Source organism: Cryptomeria japonica, chromosome 2, assembly GCF_030272615.1.
Source record: "Cryptomeria japonica chromosome 2, Sugi_1.0, whole genome shotgun sequence".
NCBI lineage: Eukaryota > Viridiplantae > Streptophyta > Pinopsida > Cupressales > Cupressaceae > Cryptomeria > Cryptomeria japonica.
Genome location: NC_081406.1, coordinates 496,278,121 through 496,297,009, shown reverse-complemented (window position 1 = coordinate 496,297,009; position 18,889 = coordinate 496,278,121). Strand labels below are relative to the sequence as shown.

Here is an 18,889-nt window from a genome sequence, read left to right as displayed (position 1 = left end):
GTTGGAATGTACACTTTCATTTTAAGCAATATGCATTAATGCCTCATTATTATATTCACCAAATAACCTTATACCAATATATAAAACGTTTAAACCTCTAAATATTTTATTACTTGAAAAACACTTGTGACTACATAATATTTTACACAACTGATATTTTATTATTTGAAATGTACTTGTTTTTCTCGAATAACGTGAAGGTACACTTGTACATTTACATTTTAAGCAATATGCATCAATGCCTCATTATTATATGTGCCAAATAACCCTATACCAGTACAGATTACATATAAACCTCCAATATTTTGTTTCTTGAAAAGTACTTGTGACTACATAATATTTTAAACAACTGATATTTTATTTTTTGAAATGTACTTGTTTTTCTCAAACAATGTGAAAGCCCCAAAAATGACTCAGACCTCAGCCAATTAGATTGCAGATATTCAAATCTTTAAATATTTTCCGTTTAAAAATTCAAATGATAACAATTGATAACATTTGAAAACATATACATTTGCTTAAAACAAAATATTCTAGCACTTCATTTGATAACAGGTACACAGATAAATCAGGTCATTAAGTGATTTGGAATACTATAGTTCCCGCCTGTCAGGTACTAAAAATTATACAAATGCATAGTGAGTAAATTATTAGCAGAACAATAACATGCCAAAGAAGTTCCAATGAAAATTGAAACACATCAAATATATTACGAAGTTCCACAGAAACACACCAAAAAATATTGCAGGCTTAAGAGAATGCCTCTAAAATCCAGAATCCATAAAATCATGTTCATAATAATAAAACCAATACGTTCATGTTAATAATCAAGTAACCAATATGAAAAGACTGCTTGGCACTTTAAAAACGTAAAAGAAAAACATTTCATTGCCTTCAAAGCATACAAATGCCACAAAACAATTTCTGTTGGGCCTAATCCTCAGCTATAGGAAACACTGATCCAATTTTATCTCCTTCAAGTGGATAGCATTTGATGTTCACATTGTAAGGACCTAATTCAACGTGATTGTCCTGCCTTCCCACACAAAAGCAAAGGGTGTACAGAGCAATCTCAAACTCTGGGCTGACCCCAATCAAAACGCTAGAAACTGACTTGAGAACACCATTCCATGTAAACTGAGCAGTAAGCAATTGAGTTTCAGAATCTGGCTGCACATTTTAACACCAGAAAGGCATGGTTAGTAAGTTCAAACTCCTATTGTATGTCCAAGGAAAAGAGGTGTGTGTGTGTGTAAATGTGAGAGAGGGAGGGGATGAGTGGAAGGAAGGGTGAGAAGGAGCAAGAGGATGAGAGAGAGAGAGAGGTAAGTGCACTCACAAATTGTCCACGCCTCCTTGGATAGATGTAACCTTGATAATCAACCCTTCCCTTTGATTCTTCTAAGTAAAACTGTGACACATAAAAAAATAACTTATTAAACAAACATGCATCATTGACAACAAAATAGCTTTCATCCTAATGAAGGATCATGGAATGATCCAAAACATTGATGGGAGAAACTCTTACACAGTTACACCTAGAAACAGTATCAATCACTATCATGGACTGTGGAAAATTAATACTATGTCTGTTACAGCTTTCATGTTTGTTTTTCTTGTCTCCCAAGGGTCTGTACTTTTGCATTCAAATTCACTTTTATGTCCTTTTCAACTTTAAGCAAAAAAATTTAACTGATGAAGGAAAGCCTTATGTCTAGTCGTGAAGAAAACATATCTTCAGTGTTTTTCCTCCAATCAAGTGTCTTCCCTCAAAAGAGAAACTAGTAAGGCATTAAAATCGTTCCTGTATCTCTTTTTTGTTTTCCATTCTTTGCTATTTGAAAAAATGACCAAGCAATGTAGAATATTGAAAAATAGATTCAAAGAGATTGTTGCATTACTTTCAAGCTGCACTGCTTTCAGATTGAAATAACAAAAGAAACAAAATACTTTGGAGACTGTCTGCACCTGAATCCAGTTGTGGAAGCCTGAAACTTCTTTTGTTTGATGCCGCTTAATTTCTCCAACAAAAACATGTTCAAATGCTGAGGAGTTATCACTAGTCCCACATCTATCCAAGAGATCAAACCAAATGGATTTCAATTTTCCCTTGAAAACTGCATAATTAGGAGATGTAAGTCCCTTGGCAACCAGGTATTTGTGGAGATACTTGATTGGGACAGTTCTACTGATCTCTTCAATAAACGCAGTTTGTTCCTGTTCTTCTTCTGAAGTAACCACCTCATGTGACCCTTGACTTGGGTTGTAGTTATCCAAAAGAACATAGAACCGAGAATATGTAGGTCTTCTAAATACATGCTTGTTCACCCAGCTGAAAAGTACATTTGGTGCATCGTCACCTTCATTGTATGGTTTTTTCCCTTTTCCACAATCAATTTCATAGTCCTGACCAGGTACCAAGCGATTAAGATCAAGTTCCCAAAGCCTGTTACATGCTCTTGACAAGTCAGAAATCTCCTCTTCCGTTGGTTCTAGGTCAATATCATCCCCGACTCCATCTGCATATGACTGTTCACTGGGAGGCATTTTATAGCTCTGCCCTTGCTCAGTAGATACCTACACCAAGGACACTGTTTATTGCAATAAGAAAATGTATAAGCTATAATGAGTAAATTGCAAATGTGAAATTGATCCACTAAGAACCTATGATTCTGGAATAAAATAGAATGGGAGAGAAACTTTTGATTTCAAAATTGTCAATTTTTGTACAGTTATCACTAACTGAGCCTTTAATGACTAACATTACAATAGAAAGGCTTCTCTCATTTTGCTAGCTCAAATTTATTCTAATGTGAAGCTCGTGAACTGATACCATCTATGCCTACCAGATCTGCCAAGCACAGGCTACCTCACAGAAATGGTATGACTAGATGCAAAAACTCTTAATTTTCACAAAAAAATAACTTCAAGTATGGAAGCTGCAACTAGTAACATGGTGAAAAGGTAACCAGGATTTCAGTAGTGCTTTGACGATGCAATATATAAACATGCTACGATAAAATTATGCATTGAAATGGTACCTTGAAATCTAGAAATTATTAACCATTATCATAGGAGACTAGCTTGATGAAACTATAAAGAATTACCATGGATAGAATAACCCACAACGTTCTAGAAGATCCTTGAGAAATGTGTCAGCAAGACAAAAAGGGCTCTCAGTGACACCTAACGGGCTAGATATTCCCAGGCTATAGATTCCTAGGGTAGAAAGGCACCTAGGCACCTATCCCTGAGGGTAAGACTATTGTTCTTTTGTAAATTTATCCAAATGTACTTGCGGCTGATTGTTTACCACTCCTAAATAGGTTAGCCTCTTGGATGCAAACTAAAGACTCCACAGGAACATACTACACCATCCAAAGAGAAACAATACATGCTATTCCATACTGATTACGAAAAAAAGACAGACTGAGACATTAATTTTCACATGTAGGCTTCAATGAGAGATAAAGGATGCATAGACTCGCTCTCCAAATTTTATATTTTCTTCTTCAATCTTAGTGAAATTATGTGGCAGCTAGACATAAAGGATGAGCAGGCTCTGAAAGCAAACTAAGTTGGTGGAAGCTGTCTAAGAGATGCTTGATGCCTTGCCTGCTTGGGTTTTCCTAAACAAAGAAGACGTGGTAAACTGAGACCATCTTGATTCTTTGGTTTATCGAAGTTTCCATGGATCAATTCTTTCCCTTCCAATCCAGTTTAGATGTTCCCCCTCAACTTCTGACAAAGTAGGGCATTAGTAATGCTGTCAGAAAAGATATATATGGCAATATATTTGGGACACTACTCTGTCAACCTGATGCATGGTAGAATTCTTAAGATGTTCTTACTTCCAATAGATATAAACACTATCATCTTGAAGCTAATCAGTAGAACTTGGTGAATACAAATACTCTATAATGGTACCCCCAAACAAAAAACCAAGTAACTCAAAATGCTAAAGGAATAGAAGTTAGAATCCTCACCAGAATGATAAAGAAAAATACAATCAAGGAAGATCTGGATAATCGGCAGACACATTTATAGAAGAGAACCTCCTTGAACAAATCATATATAAACCCACAAGTCTATCATATTCTTCTTCTAATAAGTAGGATAATCCTCCTCAAATCTCCACCATAAACTCAATCAAGACAAACATATTAGATGTGATCTACCATGACACAAAGTAAGTAAACCAATAAAAAATGTGCTGAAGTAAGCAGGCCCTAACAAACATGTGTTGTTAAGTATTAAGAAGGTTTGAGACCCTGAAAATGGAAATTTGATCTGTTGTAACTAAACATTAATTAAATGAATTAAAGTTCTCTACTGCTGTAACTCTAATAATCATTCTTGAACATAAATCATGCTACAACAAAGGAAATTAGCTCCAGCAGATAACACATTTGATTCAAGATATGTCATTGGAAAACCCAATTGAGAACCTACAAAATGAAAAGGATGCACATCATAATTCCTTCAGTGAATCAGTATTTACCAGGAAAATTACAGAAGACATGCTCCCGATACACCAGTGTAGCTCATTGCTACAACAATCTCACATGCTCTGATTTTCTTTTTTTCTAAAACAACATCCTATGTCATTAAACACTGCCTGCAACTACTAAAGGAACCCTTTCACCATGAAATACTTTGTTTTACCACCCAACAATGATAATTTATATTGAGTTAAAGGTGGAATGCCCATCCAAGTGTGGAACTGGACTGATTATAATGTTTACCTCCTAATGACTAAATTTGGGAGATACAGCATCACTCCTTGATGAATTTGTCAACCAGAAAATCCGCTCTGCTGAATTTCTACCTGATATCCTTGGCAGTGAATGACTATCAAGGGATTTGTCGTATAGTGATGGATTCATCAATTGGAAAATATATTTTGTATATATTTTTTCCCAACTCCTTCAGTTTCATGAGGGACTGTTGGTCCTTCTAAGGTGTTTAGTTAGCTGAAATTAGGAGTGAAGCTGCAGGATTGGGTTTGTTCAGAGAGTATCTTCACTACTTAGTACTTTGTGTCTTATGTCTTGTCTTCTCATGTCACATTGGTGTTTTGAGGTGATTGTTCCATGCTTGGAAGTATGATGCATGATATCAAAAGATCATAAGCTATCTGATAAATTCCAGATCATAACTTCCCATTTTGGGAGGCTTCTATTTCTTATACTAAGATATACTCAGGCATAGCCAATCACTTACATGCAATTGAGAATGTCAAACAAGGATTCAATTATGATTCCATAATGGAATTGATAGAGGATCATTGGAAAAAGTTATGTTCCACGAAGTCCTTTGATGAGGGGATGTAATGTCCTTGCTGGACAAAAACCAAGTATGTTGGCTAAACCCTGACAGACATTCCTCCGTCATGCTGGTAGGCATGCACCCAAACCAATTGCTGGTGCCAGCAACCACATGTCCACAAATGTGTGAGACCCTTTATGTACCCGTGATAGAATTATCTGTTACTGTTATTAGTAGTCTGACATCTTATGAGACATTTTACGACGAGGTTATCATATATGGACATCTGAGTTTAGCACATCCATTTTTAGAGTTATGATACACATTTATATGATTTCAGTTATGGTGATTGATTCATGTTGCCAAATGTTTATGTGTAGGATTGGTTTATGTATGGTTAATTCTATGACGTGATGATTTATGGCATGTTTTGTATATTATGGACCTCTGATTATATGTTGGAGGAGGCTATTCAATGGCAAATCAAAATTCAAAATGATTCTATTATGTTATTAAATAATATTTGTTTTTATATTGCAAATTGATGCTCATTGCTTTGGCTATTAAATTAGTTGAGTCATTATTAGTTCTGTGTTGTGTCCAAGTGTGGGTATGACAAAAAGGGGTTGGCCTACACTAGCACTCTAGTGGGATGGGATGGAAACCCCACTCTTAACGCCAATGTGCACCATTCACCATTAGTTCAAGCTTTTGGCATAGTGGTTGCCTTGCTTGGTATCAAAGTCGAGGTCTCAAGGTCGAGCCCTAAAGAGTGTGGTAGGCATGTAATGTCCCTGCTGGATGAAAACCCAATATGTTGGCTAAACCTCAACAGGTGTCCCTTCATTGTGCTGGTGGGCATGCACCTGAACCAGATGATGGGGCCAACAGCCATGTGTCCACGAAGGGGCTGGCCTACACTGGCACTCCAATAAGACGAAAACCCGCTCTTAACACTGGTGGGCATCATTCACCATAAGATTGATCCTTTGGCTTAGAGGTTGCCTTGGTATCAAAGCTCTTTAAAAATTTAAAATATAACTCCCAAAAAGTTCCACCAGAGGTTATAAAAAGAGGATGAATTAGCTCATTTGGATATGTTTTGTCATTTTCATGTCTTCTCATTGTGAGGTTTGGATTGTGTGTTCAACTCAAAAAACCAAAACCCCAAGGGTAATTTGTCTTCTCATTGTGAGGTTTGGATTGCGTGTTCAACTCAAAAAACTAGGACCAAAACCCTAAGGGTAATTTGTCTTCAGAGATGAAAGGTTTCTTCCTAGTCAAATCGAAGGTGAATTCATATAGGATTCACGGTTTTCATTTAGATGATGAAACAAATATATTGAACTAAGTTGCTGTTTGTAGGCTCCAATAATTTTACATACAAATTTATTGGGATTTGCCAGCAAATAATAAATTTTTCAATGTTGTGTGTGAAATGGAAAATAAAACAAATATTGTAGTGTGGTGTGCCAATGGAAGAGCATCATAAAATCAGATTTTATATTAGTTGGGATTTCAACCTAGTCGTAAAATTTAATAGCTCCCTAAGGAGCACTCCCAATCATAAGAGGTGAGTTGATGCATATGGTAAGGCATTTAAGCTTTCTTAACAACCAGCACTGCATATAAAGGAGGAATTGCAGCACATATTAGGCTGTCGTGCACCCTTTGTAGGGGTGTCATACCATTTATGAGAGAGTCGTACCATGTCATATAGCTTTGGGAGAGAGTCAAGAGTAATAAGGGAACGCAGATTGGACTGAATACTTCCTCATCAGAGTTCAGCAACAAAAATCAATAAATATTTATTTTTGTTTGATGTTATCATTCCTGTAAGGAAATTCTGTATGTTACACTTTACAAAACAATATACACATTTGTTAATAATAACTGGTGCATATATATTTGTCAGTAAATTAGTAAGAGAAATTTGTTATCAGCATCTGGAATTGTGAATATTAATTCTGGGCATCTATTTATGTCATTATGATATAAGGCAAATTGTTTGATGAAATGTCTATATGACATGAATTGTAAAACTTGCAAGTTAGATCATTTTTTTCTGGGTAGTATTATTACAAGGTATGCAAGGATATGTCAAAGGGATAGGGAGACCAAGGGCCTAGATTTGGGATGGCCGGATGCAAGGAAATGACGTAGGCGCAAGGAGATTGAGGGTCTAGATTTGGTGACAATGGGGGAATAGAGGTGGGTGGGGAGTAAGGAGGCAAAGCCCCCAACAAAGTCAAGGGGCAAAAGCCCATTGTGGGGTCCCTCCACCAGCAAGCCCAAGTAAGGCATTTGAAACCACACAAACCTTTATTTCACAATTTTATCACTATGTTTTCCGCAACGCTAAGTCCTTACTATTTCTAACCGAATCTTCATTCTTCAAAAAACTAATAGTGAAAGTAAAGAATATATAGTTTAAATGATGAGGGCTACATAGTTTTCATCAATGTCCACAAAGACTTGCACTTTTTGCTTTCACTCTTCCTAATGCTCACACTCAATCAATGAAGACTTGGCTAATGCTATCACTCTTTCTATTGCTCTCAATTTTCCTATCCTAATGAACTCTTGTAGCTTCTTGTTGCAACTTGCAGCATTGCTCAATGCTATGGAAACATGATATTGATTTGAAGTGAGGTGGGGATCATAATCTATTGCTTTCCTCGAGTACTTAGGGTGTGAGTGGGATTCATAAACCATTAGGGTTAGGATTAGTGGTCCAAATATTTTTAAAATGTTCGATTTCCTTTAAAAGAAACATTTTTCCAACTATTTGATGCAAGGGATTTCTATGAGTTTTTGGCACATTTGAGGGATGCTAACAAGTCCATTGAGGGTCCCCAAGATGTCTCTCAATATCCCTAAAGTTTCCAAATCAGGGGGACAACCCAAAAGTGTTCCTAGAAGAGGTGGCAGAAGCACAACAAGGGGATGTTTTGTTGGACTCATTGCCTTGGAAATGGTAGGAATTTGAGGGACGGTGAACATTAGGAAAAAGCCAAAGGAAAAAGAGAGTAATTGATGGAGATCACAAAAATAAATGCATAGGTGAATGACAAATGGATGCCACTTGAAAACCCATGTGCCGAAGATCACAAGGTTGTTGCCATATAGCTAGTTATAGAGGACAAGTGAAGTTCAATGGATGATCCTCATATGTGAAATGATAATTCGATGTTGTAATTAATTAAGGAGAGGAATACTCCTTATATAGAAAATTATAAGACATTTTTTCCATAACGGAAACAATCAAGAATAGAAACACGATAGTAGAAAGGAAACGTCCTAAAACTAACTAAAGACGAAAGACATAAATGGAAGTTTCTAAATACTAACTAAATGACTAAGATGACCATTATATCAATATTACAATATAATTTTAATACCCTCCCTTAATGGTCATTCTACTAAGTACCCTACAGAAGAAGTGACATAATCTACAGATCATTTGGCTACGAATGCATAGAAGGCTGCCTCCTTCTCCTCGAAATGCTCAGTGACATGAGCCAGCTGTTGAGACCCTCCTTGGTTTTGTAGAACTTCTAGATATGACCAAGTTTACCATAATCCTTCTACCACAATCCTTCCAACATGATGTTGGGTAACAAAGCCATCCCTCCCTTTATCCAGAGACACTAAAATCAGCTTCTCAAAACTCGTGCAAAAAAACCATCATGGTTTTATTTGAAAAAAAAACAGCAAACCTAGAAAACAGCAACACCCTTATGATTTTTTGTGGAAAAAATCAGAAAACCCTCCAATAGAGAAAGAACCCATGATTTTTGCGTGAAAAAATCATGCAAAAAACAAACAGAGAAACCACGATTTTCGAACAGAAAATCATGCAAAACCCTCCATATTTTTTGTGGCGAAAAAATCATAAAACCCATCCACAATTATGCTGATTCATAGGAAGAACAATAACATGCATAGAAATGAACATAACAACATTAATATTTGTTAGAGTAGAAGGTATTAATTTACTTAATTAATTAAATCCTATTGATTTGATAATTAAGTCACCTTTTCTCTATTTCACTTAAGCTAAACTTAGGAATATTAAAAATTTAATTTATTATTAATTATTAATTGCTTTTAGGGTTTTCCTTTTTAGGTTTGATCTCCTTTTATAAGGATTGATCCCTTTGTAATCCTTAACCAATCTGATTATCATTATTGTATTCTTGCTTTGGGTTTTCAAAGCAATATTTGTGTTTTGTGTGAATCTTCCAATGTTGTGACAAGTTATTTGCATACAGGTGTTCACTGGGTTCTGTGAGGTTGTATTTCACAACTTTAACAATATTTTATACATTATTCTACATTTTATTAAATGAGATTAGTAACATAACAACCAATCATTATACATTATGTCCCATACCATGCTATTAAATATTTATTAATGTTGTTGGTCAATATATGTTATCATAGTTCTGCAGATTGGTTTCAGATCGTTTGTTTGATAACTTTTCTTTGATGCCTACTTCTGGATACTGGAATGATCCCTTTGTACCCTCCATTTGGTGTTGGAAAATCATGTCCTCTTTCTAATGGTTGTAATTGTTGTGAGAGAGTTGTCTCTTAAAGGCTGCCCGTTGACCTTTCGTAACAAATCATATTTAGAGTCACTTTGTTTCATTTTATTAAACCCGCTTCCCATTCTTAATGCTTAATTAGTTGTTTAACATATCTTCAATGGATTTTGTTGTAAGGGAGTGAAAGAACTATTGGTCGATACATATAATGATCTTTATTCCATACGATCTGCTGCAAGGTTGTTGATTGTTGTGATCAAGGAGGAAATTGTGAAGTCTTACTATTAGTAAGACAATTTCCTGATTATGTTCAATGCTAATTGAAGTGTCATGGCAAGGGCATGACAATCCACCCTTCCCAAAATTGCTTGAAGATCTCTTCCCCTTCCCATGTGGCATCTTCCTCTGGTAGGCCCTTCCATTTGATCAAGAACTCCGGGATACTTTTATTCCTCAATCGTTTCTCCCTCATATTGAGGATTGCTTCAGGTTCCAAGATTAGTTTACCTTCGTCATCAAGCAGGGGTAACTCTTCACATGGGGTAACTTGTAGCCCTAACACTATTTTGAGTCGGGATACATGAAATATATTATGTATGCGGTTGTTCTCAAGCAACTCCAATTCGAAGCTACTTAGCCGATCTTTCTTAGGACCTTATATGGCCCATAAAATTCAAGTTTCAGTTTTTCATCTCCGCTTGTCTTGAGTGAAGATTGCTTATATGGTTGCAGTCGTAAGAATACCAAGTCTCCCACCTCAAACATCCTCTCAATGTAGTTTCAGTCAACATAGATCTTCTGTTGATTTTGTGTTTGATGCAAATTGTCTTTGAGGGCATTCATAATGTCCATGCTTCCTGTAGGAAATCTTTTGCCCTTGGCACTTGGCTCTATTGTGAAATCAAACTTCCAAAGGTGGCCGGTTCATAGTTGTACAATGTTATGAAAGGACTCATCTTGATTGACATGTGATGAGTGGTGTTGTAGAAATATTCACCAAGATGTAACCATTTTATCCATGCGCTTTATTGGCTGATGACATAATTCCTCAAGTATCCCTCTATCCACCTGTTGACGATTTCAATTTACCCATCTGTTTGAGGGTGGCAACTTGTGTTGGGTGTAAGGTCAATGCTTACTAATCAGAAGAGCTCTTATCAAAATAGGCTAAGGAATCTTGGTCACTAAAAACATTCCTTGGAAGACCACGTAATCTGAAAGTTTCTTTGAATACTTCTGCTATTTGTGGAGCTCGATACTTCGTGGATATTGCTATAAAATGTGCGTACTTAGTGAGTTGATCCACTACAAAAAAATTTAGGCAAACACATTATGAAGTCCATCGAGATGCTTTCCCATTTTTGGTTTGGAATGGAGAGGGATTGTAGAAGACCTACTGGATAGATTTGCTTAGTTTTGTTTTTTGACAAGTCATGCATTCATGTACATGCTTTAGAACATCTTTCTTGAGTCCCTTCCAAGAATACCTCTCATACCTGTTTGTAAGTTTTATAATATCCTTGGTAGCCTGCTAAGGGATTGTCGTGGTATTCCTTCAAGAATTTATCATTCATTTTCAAGTTGCGTACAAGGAATATCTTGTTTTTGTATAGGATAAGCTCTTCCATTGCTTTGTACTCTTCATTGGGTAAATTTCCTCCTAGGATATCATTAGCCTTCATATTCTGCAATGATATCATTCATCCATTCTGCAGCAATGCTTGTTAGAGTGTTCAAATAGGGTTGTCATGATAAAGCATCTGCTACAACAATATTTGTTCCTTTTACATACTCAAAATCAAAATTGTAAGCCTGTATTTTGCTTACCCACTTTTGTTGTTTATCATTTAAGTCCTTTTGATTCATAAAGAACCTAAAGCTATTGTGATCAATCTTGACATTGAATCTCCCACAAACCAAATATTGTCGAAACTTGGCTAAGACATGCATGATAGCTAGCATCTCCTTATCACAAATTGAGTAGAGTCTTTCAGTTTCAATGAGCTTGCGATTTTCAAATGCAATGGGATGCTTATTTTGCATAAGGACCACTCCAATTCCTTCCCCTAAAGCATCACATTGCAATTTGAAGGGTAATGTGAAATCAGGGATAGCTAAAATAGGGCATGATCTCATTGCTTCCTTTAGTGTTTCGAACATCTGTTGAGATACCTCACTTCATGCAAAAGCCCCCTTCTTGGTCAAGTATGTGAGTGGGGCGGCTATTTTGGAGAATCTTTTACAAAGTGTCTATAGTAACTGCATAATCCCACGAAGCCCCTTAATTGTGTTAGGGTTTTGGGTTTTGGCCATTCCTTGATGGCTTTAATTTTTTCTTCATCTACACTTACCCCTTGTGCATTGATCTTGTGACCCAAGTAAAGGATCTCTTCTAGGCCAAACTCGCATTTTGAAGCTTTAGCATACAAGGATTCTTGTTCCAAAATACTTAGGACTTCCTCAATGTGTTTGAGATGGTCTTCCCATGTCTTGCTATAGATAAGAATGATATCAAAAAAAATGAGTAGGAACTTTCTTAGTTGTTTCCGGAATATCTAATTCATACACGACTAAATGTTGTTGGGGCATTGGATAGTCCAAAAGGTAGGACTAGGAACTCAAAGTGCCCATAATGACACCAAAAAGAGGTTTTAGGAATGTCTTCTTTTCTCATCCTTATTTGATGATACCCTAATTGTAAATCGATTTGGAGAAGTATCTAGATCCATGGAGTTCATCAATTAACTCATCACTTCTTGGTATGGGGTATCAGTTCTTTATTGTCTTCTAGTTTAAAGCCCTATAGTCTATATACATTCTCATGGTACCATCCTTTTTCTTGACTAGTACTACAGATGATGCAAAGGGACAGGAACTAGGTTGAATATGACCCACTTTTAGCAGTTCCTTAAGAGTTTTTTCAATCTCTTCTTTCAACTTACGGGGGTGTCGATAGGGTGTGGTGATTACCGGTTTTGCCGCTTCTTCCAATTCTATTGTATGCTCAAATCCTCTTTCTAGGGGAATGTCATCAAATACATTCTTATACTTGCTCAAAATAGGTTAGATGTCAATGTGAATTGTTTTGTCATGGGTAAAGGTCTTGTCCAAGATCAAACATTGTGCAACCCACTCTCCTTGTCCATGTCTAAAAATCCTTTCCATTCTTTTGCATGAGATTATTTTTGGGCATTCGTCAAGTAACCCCTCCAAGGTGACTTCTTGTCCCTCATGTTGTAAGCGAATTTTCAAGTTTGGGAGATCAAACATGAAGCATCCCAAGGAATATATCCAGGGAGTGCCTAATATTACATCAGCGTCTAAGGGTACCACATAAAAATCTTCTTTAATGGGATGCTTCCCTAAGGTGATTTCTAGTTGGGGAATGATTTTAGTACATCTAGCCATAGCTCCCGTAGCAATGGCTACTGTAAATCCCTTAAAGCTCTCAAGTTTCAACTTCATCCTTGTAACTAATTTATCATCAATGAAATTGTGGGATGCCTCACTATCCACTAGAGTGATAACCTTATGTCCTTGAGGGTACTTTTGATTCTAAATGGATGGTGCTTGGATGCTTGAAAAATGGTGGCCAAAGTTCCATACTCTTCATCCTCATACCTTGCTTTCTTGCTAGGATTCTCTTGTGTTTCTTCATCAAAATTTGCTCCCATGTTATGCATTCGACTTCCTTTCCCACATGTGTCCACGTTCCTCGAAGCACAGATTCTTCCTGTTTAGGTCATCTCGCCGTTTTTGGGCATTTCCCTCTTGGCATATATGTCTGAGTTCTCTTTTTTCCTTGCACTTGAAACATAATCCTTTTCTTTGGCATTCCCTTTTGTCTTTGTAGGATAGGTGAGAGTATTGTCCTTCCTCCTCCTTATGGAAAGGTTTGGTAAGAACATTGGAAGGTTGGCTTTTGGTAGGGTATGTCTTTTGTGGGTGTGATATCCACGTTTAGTGCCTTTTGAATTGTATCCTTGAGTGATGAAAGGCTAAGGGCACTTACAAAGCCATGAATAGAATCCTTTAATCCTTGGACACATAAGTAGGCTAATCTTCTTTGGGATACTTCGAGTACCATTATGGAAAATTTCCGGAATTGAGTGACATCTCCACAATTCCTTGTTGCCTTAGTAATGTGAGTTCCCTAAGGTAGCACTCAGGATGTTTTTGGTCAAATCTTTGGATAAGTTCTTGGGTGAACTCATCATAGGTAGTTATGTGTTAATGATCTTGAGTAATGATGCCACCAATCGTGGGTTGTCCCCTCCAGGTGAAGCGTGGCAAATTTGATAGCGTTTTCTTCGGTCATTGGGCTAAGTGCAAGGTATGTGTCTAATTTTTGGATCCAAGAACATGTTGTTATCTTCCCTGATCCATCAAATTTGGGGAGGGTCATCTTGCTAATTCTATCTTTTAAGTCTTTGTCATGTTGCCCTTTTCTTTTCTTATTATGGACAATTTTTATTTTGGCATCACAGTAATCTTTGAAAGAGATGTGTCTCCTAACTTCGGGGTCAAGTCTAGAGTATGCTTCCCCAATTTCATCAATATTATCCATGGGCGGGGCATTTGCCTCCTCTTCTTCCATGTGTTTCTCCCTAGGTAGGAAGGGAGGTCTTGTTGGCCCAAGGTTTGCTACCCTTGGGGAAATGTTATTGTTCTTGGAGTGGTTGGAGTTAGTATCCCTCCCATTGGATTGGTTGGGTCCAAAATTATTACTTATATTTTGAATGGCTTGGAGGAGAAGTTGAGTGGTTCTTTCATTTCTCTCATTTTGTTCCATGATGGCTTGAGTGGTTTGTTCCAAGAAGCTTCTCAACTTGTTGCTCATTTGTTTGCTCGTGGTATTATTTGGTGTAGAGCGGTTGGTGGATGCAAGCTTTCTCCTCTCTCTTTCAAAAGCCCTTTGAGCCCTTTGGCTGGATTGCACCAACTACTTCTCACAGGGTGGCAAAATCACTGCTCTGATACCAGTTGTAATGTCCCCCACTGGGACTTAACCCAATTCTGCCAAAAATTCTTCAATTAGAATCTAAAATAATGCTCGGGAATGGAAATTGTAACTCGGTTTCTGAAATAGGGCCTGCAATCAGGTTAGTATTATTAAATAAATGAACACATGATACCAATATTGTACAATTATAATTCAGATTTACTGCTGTGACATACATATGGAATTCCTTCTCAAAATTATATCCAAACAACTCATCATCATTAGGGAGCACCAGTTGAGAGACCATACACGGTGCCTCGATCCGTTTCTTCTAGCCCAAGAGCACTGAATGACAATCTCCATTTTGTCTCCCAGCCCCACATGGGGTTTCTCTACCGACATGGCTTCCTAGGTGCTTGCAATCCTTCATATGTACCATGCCTCCCCTCCAAAATGAGATGATTGATTGGATGAGAAATTAGAGGAATCTTAATAGCCAGTCTATTATGCAGATTCATAGGAAGAACACTAGTATAGATAGAAATGAACATAACAACATTAATATTTTATACGTTATTCTATATTTTATTAAATGAGAGATCAGTAACATAACAGCCAATCATTATACATCATATCCCATACCACACTGTTAAATATTTATCAATGCTGCTGGTCGATAAATGTTATCTTAGTTCTGCAGATTGGTTTCAGACCATCTGTCTGATAATTCTTCTTCGATGCCTGCTTCTGGATACTGGAATGATCCCTTTGTACCCTCCATTTGGTGCTAGAAATTCATGTTCTTTCTAATAGTTGTAATTGTTGTGAGAGGTGTCTCTTAAAGGCTGCTTGCTGCCCTTTCATAACAAATCATTATTTAGAGTCACTTTGTTTCATTTTATTAAACCCGTGCTTCCCATTCTTAATTCTTAATTAGTTATTTGACATATCTTCAATGAATTTTGCTGTCAGTAAGGGAGCGGAAGAACTATTGGTCGATACATATAATGTAATGTCCCCATTTTGAAATAGGATTTAATACTAAATAATAGACATAAAATTATAAAAATGTAATATAATATAATTAAAATGTAATTAAGTTAATGAATGGTCAAAGGGAATGGAATGAAGAGTTGTGACTCTCTCAAACATGAGATATAAGAGAGAGAAGAGATCATTTGAAAAGGGATAAGGAGGAGGGAAGAAATGAATGAAGCATGGGAATCAAGGAAGGATTAATGGAGGAAGAAAGGAATGGGAAGTAGATAAGATTGTCTCTCTTTCAAAGGGCAAAAATTATGAAGGGTTGTACTATTTCAAAGGGTGCTAATTATGAAAGGGTGTGTCTCTTGCCAAGGAGCGGGCATGGTGAAGAGATGTGACTTCTCCCTCACATGGGAAGATATAAAGGGAAGAAGGCTCGTTTGAGGAAGAGATGGAAGGGAGATCAATTTGGAGAATAATATATTATTCTCAAAAGCAGCAACGAAAAGTTGTGACTCAATTGTTACGAAAGGCAGTGCCTCTATTCCTATAAAACATGCTGACATTTCCACCAATAAAGTATAAAGGGGAGATCATTCCAAGCATTCAAGGATCAAGGAATGAAATCAGGTTGAATATTAATAATCAAACATACAGCAGTTCAAATATACTTGTGGTTTTGGGTATGAGTTCTTTATGCACAGCATGATGAATATTATGATATTGCTATCAGGATTCAACTATGTAGTCTTTGGGTCAATGAGTTTGACTCGAAGACTACAATGTTGAATCCTGATAGAAATATCATAATTTGACTTGCTATGGAAAATATCTTCTACTTATCACATGATGAATATTATCTACTCATTGATGACTAATAATATGCTGTTGTTTATTAATCCCTCTTGAGGATGCAGAGGCGAGGGCGGATGCTAGGGTTTCAACGTTTCAAATATGGCCGGGGAGATATAGGTGGAGGTGGACGAAGAATCCAAAGTTTCAGTAATGCAGCATGGCGACCTCCAGGTCGGGTTTGGGATGATCTGACAAAGGAAGGACCCTTTTTTTCAACCCAAGGGACGAAATGATGGGGTGCGAGCCCAAAACCAACCTAATAGGTGGGGCTACTTGGAGATATCAACAGGAGGTGGAGGCAGATGGAAACCGGTTGAAGGCAAAATCTGGAAGCCAAAGACCCAAGAGAACACTAAAGCTAGAGAAAAAGTAAGTTTAGAGACTTGCCAGAATCGTTTTATTCCCTTGCATGAGCAAGAGCCGGTGAAGTTGTTTCATGAGAAGTACTTTATGAAGTGGGCAGGTGAGTGGCCGGCTTTTCCAAGAGTCGAGAAATGGTGTGATGAGCAGTGGGAAAATGTTTTTGGCTGAAAACCCTTCCCAATGGTTTTTACTTGGTCACTTGTGAATCTGCCAAAGAAAAACAATGGATTCTCAACAATGGTCCTTTTTAATGGGTGGCATGGACTTCTATATTAAGGTCTAGTGCCTGAATTTTTTTCCTATTAGGGTGACCATAGAAGAAATTCAGGTTTGGGTCCGATTGAATAACCTCCCACACTAATATTGGAATCTAGAAACCCTAAAAAACCATTGGGAATAGTATTGGAAAGTTCCTAAAGGCAGATGAGGCGATGTAAAAGAAATATTTTAGCATGCATGCTAGAATCTGCATTATGTGGAAACCCCACCCACCACTCCCTAAAGCCATTGAGTTCAAAATTGCTGAAGGAATGTGGTGGCAACAGATTGAGGTTGAAGAGATTGCGGAGAATTGTGAAATCTGTAAGGAGGTTGGTCATTCGGTAGAAGACTATGTGAGGAATAAAAAAGTTAAAGATATAGAACAAGACCACCTTATCAACAAACTTCATGATTTGGAAAAAGAATGGGCGAAGAATCAGAATATTATGGGGTCGGCTATTGATAAGGAGAGGAAATCACCCTCAGATGTGACGGGTTTGGAACCAGCTAATAGGGTTCCAATCCAAAGCAGTCTACAACCTTCTATGGTGGATAAATGCAAGGTTTTAAGTTCTTCAGTTGTAGATGGTGTGAAGAATGATATCTCCAAAAAGGGGGTCGAGTGTCATAATGGTGGATGTTCTCCGAAGGAAGACACCTGTCAGCTTGGGGTTGAGCCCCAATGGTGATGGGGAGAGGGATGTTTTGGACTGTCTCCATGGTGTGAACTCTCAGATTTATGTGTTGGAGGATAAGGTTCAAGAGGTAATTTAGGGATCAGAGGATTGGTTCCCACGTAATGGGTGACACGGTTGGGGAGTTTCAGCTAGTGACCCCCTTCAAAAAGAACGCGAAAAGGTTTGGTTTTGATGATAGTCAAAACAAGAATTTAAGTAATGGAATTGGTGAGGAAGAAGCTACTTGTTTTGAGAAGGATATTGATGACCATTTTTTTAAAGATATTTCAGCTGTCACCTATCAAAGAGTAGATCTTTAATGGATTGTCGACAAAGGATGATGAAGGCTCTCCTTTCAATGTGGGCAAAACAAGGAAACCCCACTCGGATGGTGAAGATGAGGATTTGTTAGGACTTGATGCTTCCGAGGGTATTTTGGAGAAAAGGTCTCTAGGTTAGATGAAATCCTACACCGATAAAATTAAAAATGGTTAGAAGAAATCCAGGGGTCCCAAGACTGTCAAGATAAAATTGGAACTTGTTAGCAGTGCCAAAAGACAGAGTAAGCTTAGGTGAGGGAAGGGTTATGCCTTTCCCCAACATCTATGAAAATATTATCATGGAATGTCAAGGGTTGCAATGCCTCTAACAAGAGGCGACTAATCAAGTGGTGTTTTGATCAGTTGTGACCGGATGTGGTGTTGCTTCAGGAAACCAAGCTGAACAAGGATGAGGGTTTGAACTTCATTTGAAGCTTAAAGTGTTGGCATGGGGCCTTTGTTGACTCGGATGGTGCTTTTGGGGCTTTGGGTCTTATTTGGAAATCGAGTTTAGCCTCAGGTGAGATGGTTCAGCACGGCTAAATTTGGCAAATGGTCAGGCTCAACTCTTTTGCTATTTTATGGAGAAAGCTTTATTATAAATGTCCATGGGCCAACCAACTCAAGTTTGAAATGGGAGGTGCGGCTACAACTTTCTACAGTATTTCA

The 18,889-nt window shown here is 37.4% G+C and overlaps 1 protein-coding gene across 1 annotated transcript in view; it reads right to left on the bottom strand.

Annotated features, from left to right (window-relative positions):
• Positions 1-684: 684 nt before the first annotated feature.
• The window catches only part of LOC131078896 (uncharacterized), a 45,659-nt gene continuing 27,454 nt past the window's right edge, over positions 685-18,889 (bottom strand). Inside the window, exons 5-7 of the mRNA XM_058016719.2 lie at positions 1,969-2,577; positions 1,340-1,411; positions 685-1,170 (exon numbers count right to left, since the gene is read on the bottom strand). Of these exons, the coding sequence (XP_057872702.2) occupies positions 934-1,170; positions 1,340-1,411; positions 1,969-2,577 (918 nt within the window). The 3' untranslated portion in view covers positions 685-933. The remainder of the gene's footprint in view (positions 1,171-1,339; positions 1,412-1,968; positions 2,578-18,889) is intronic.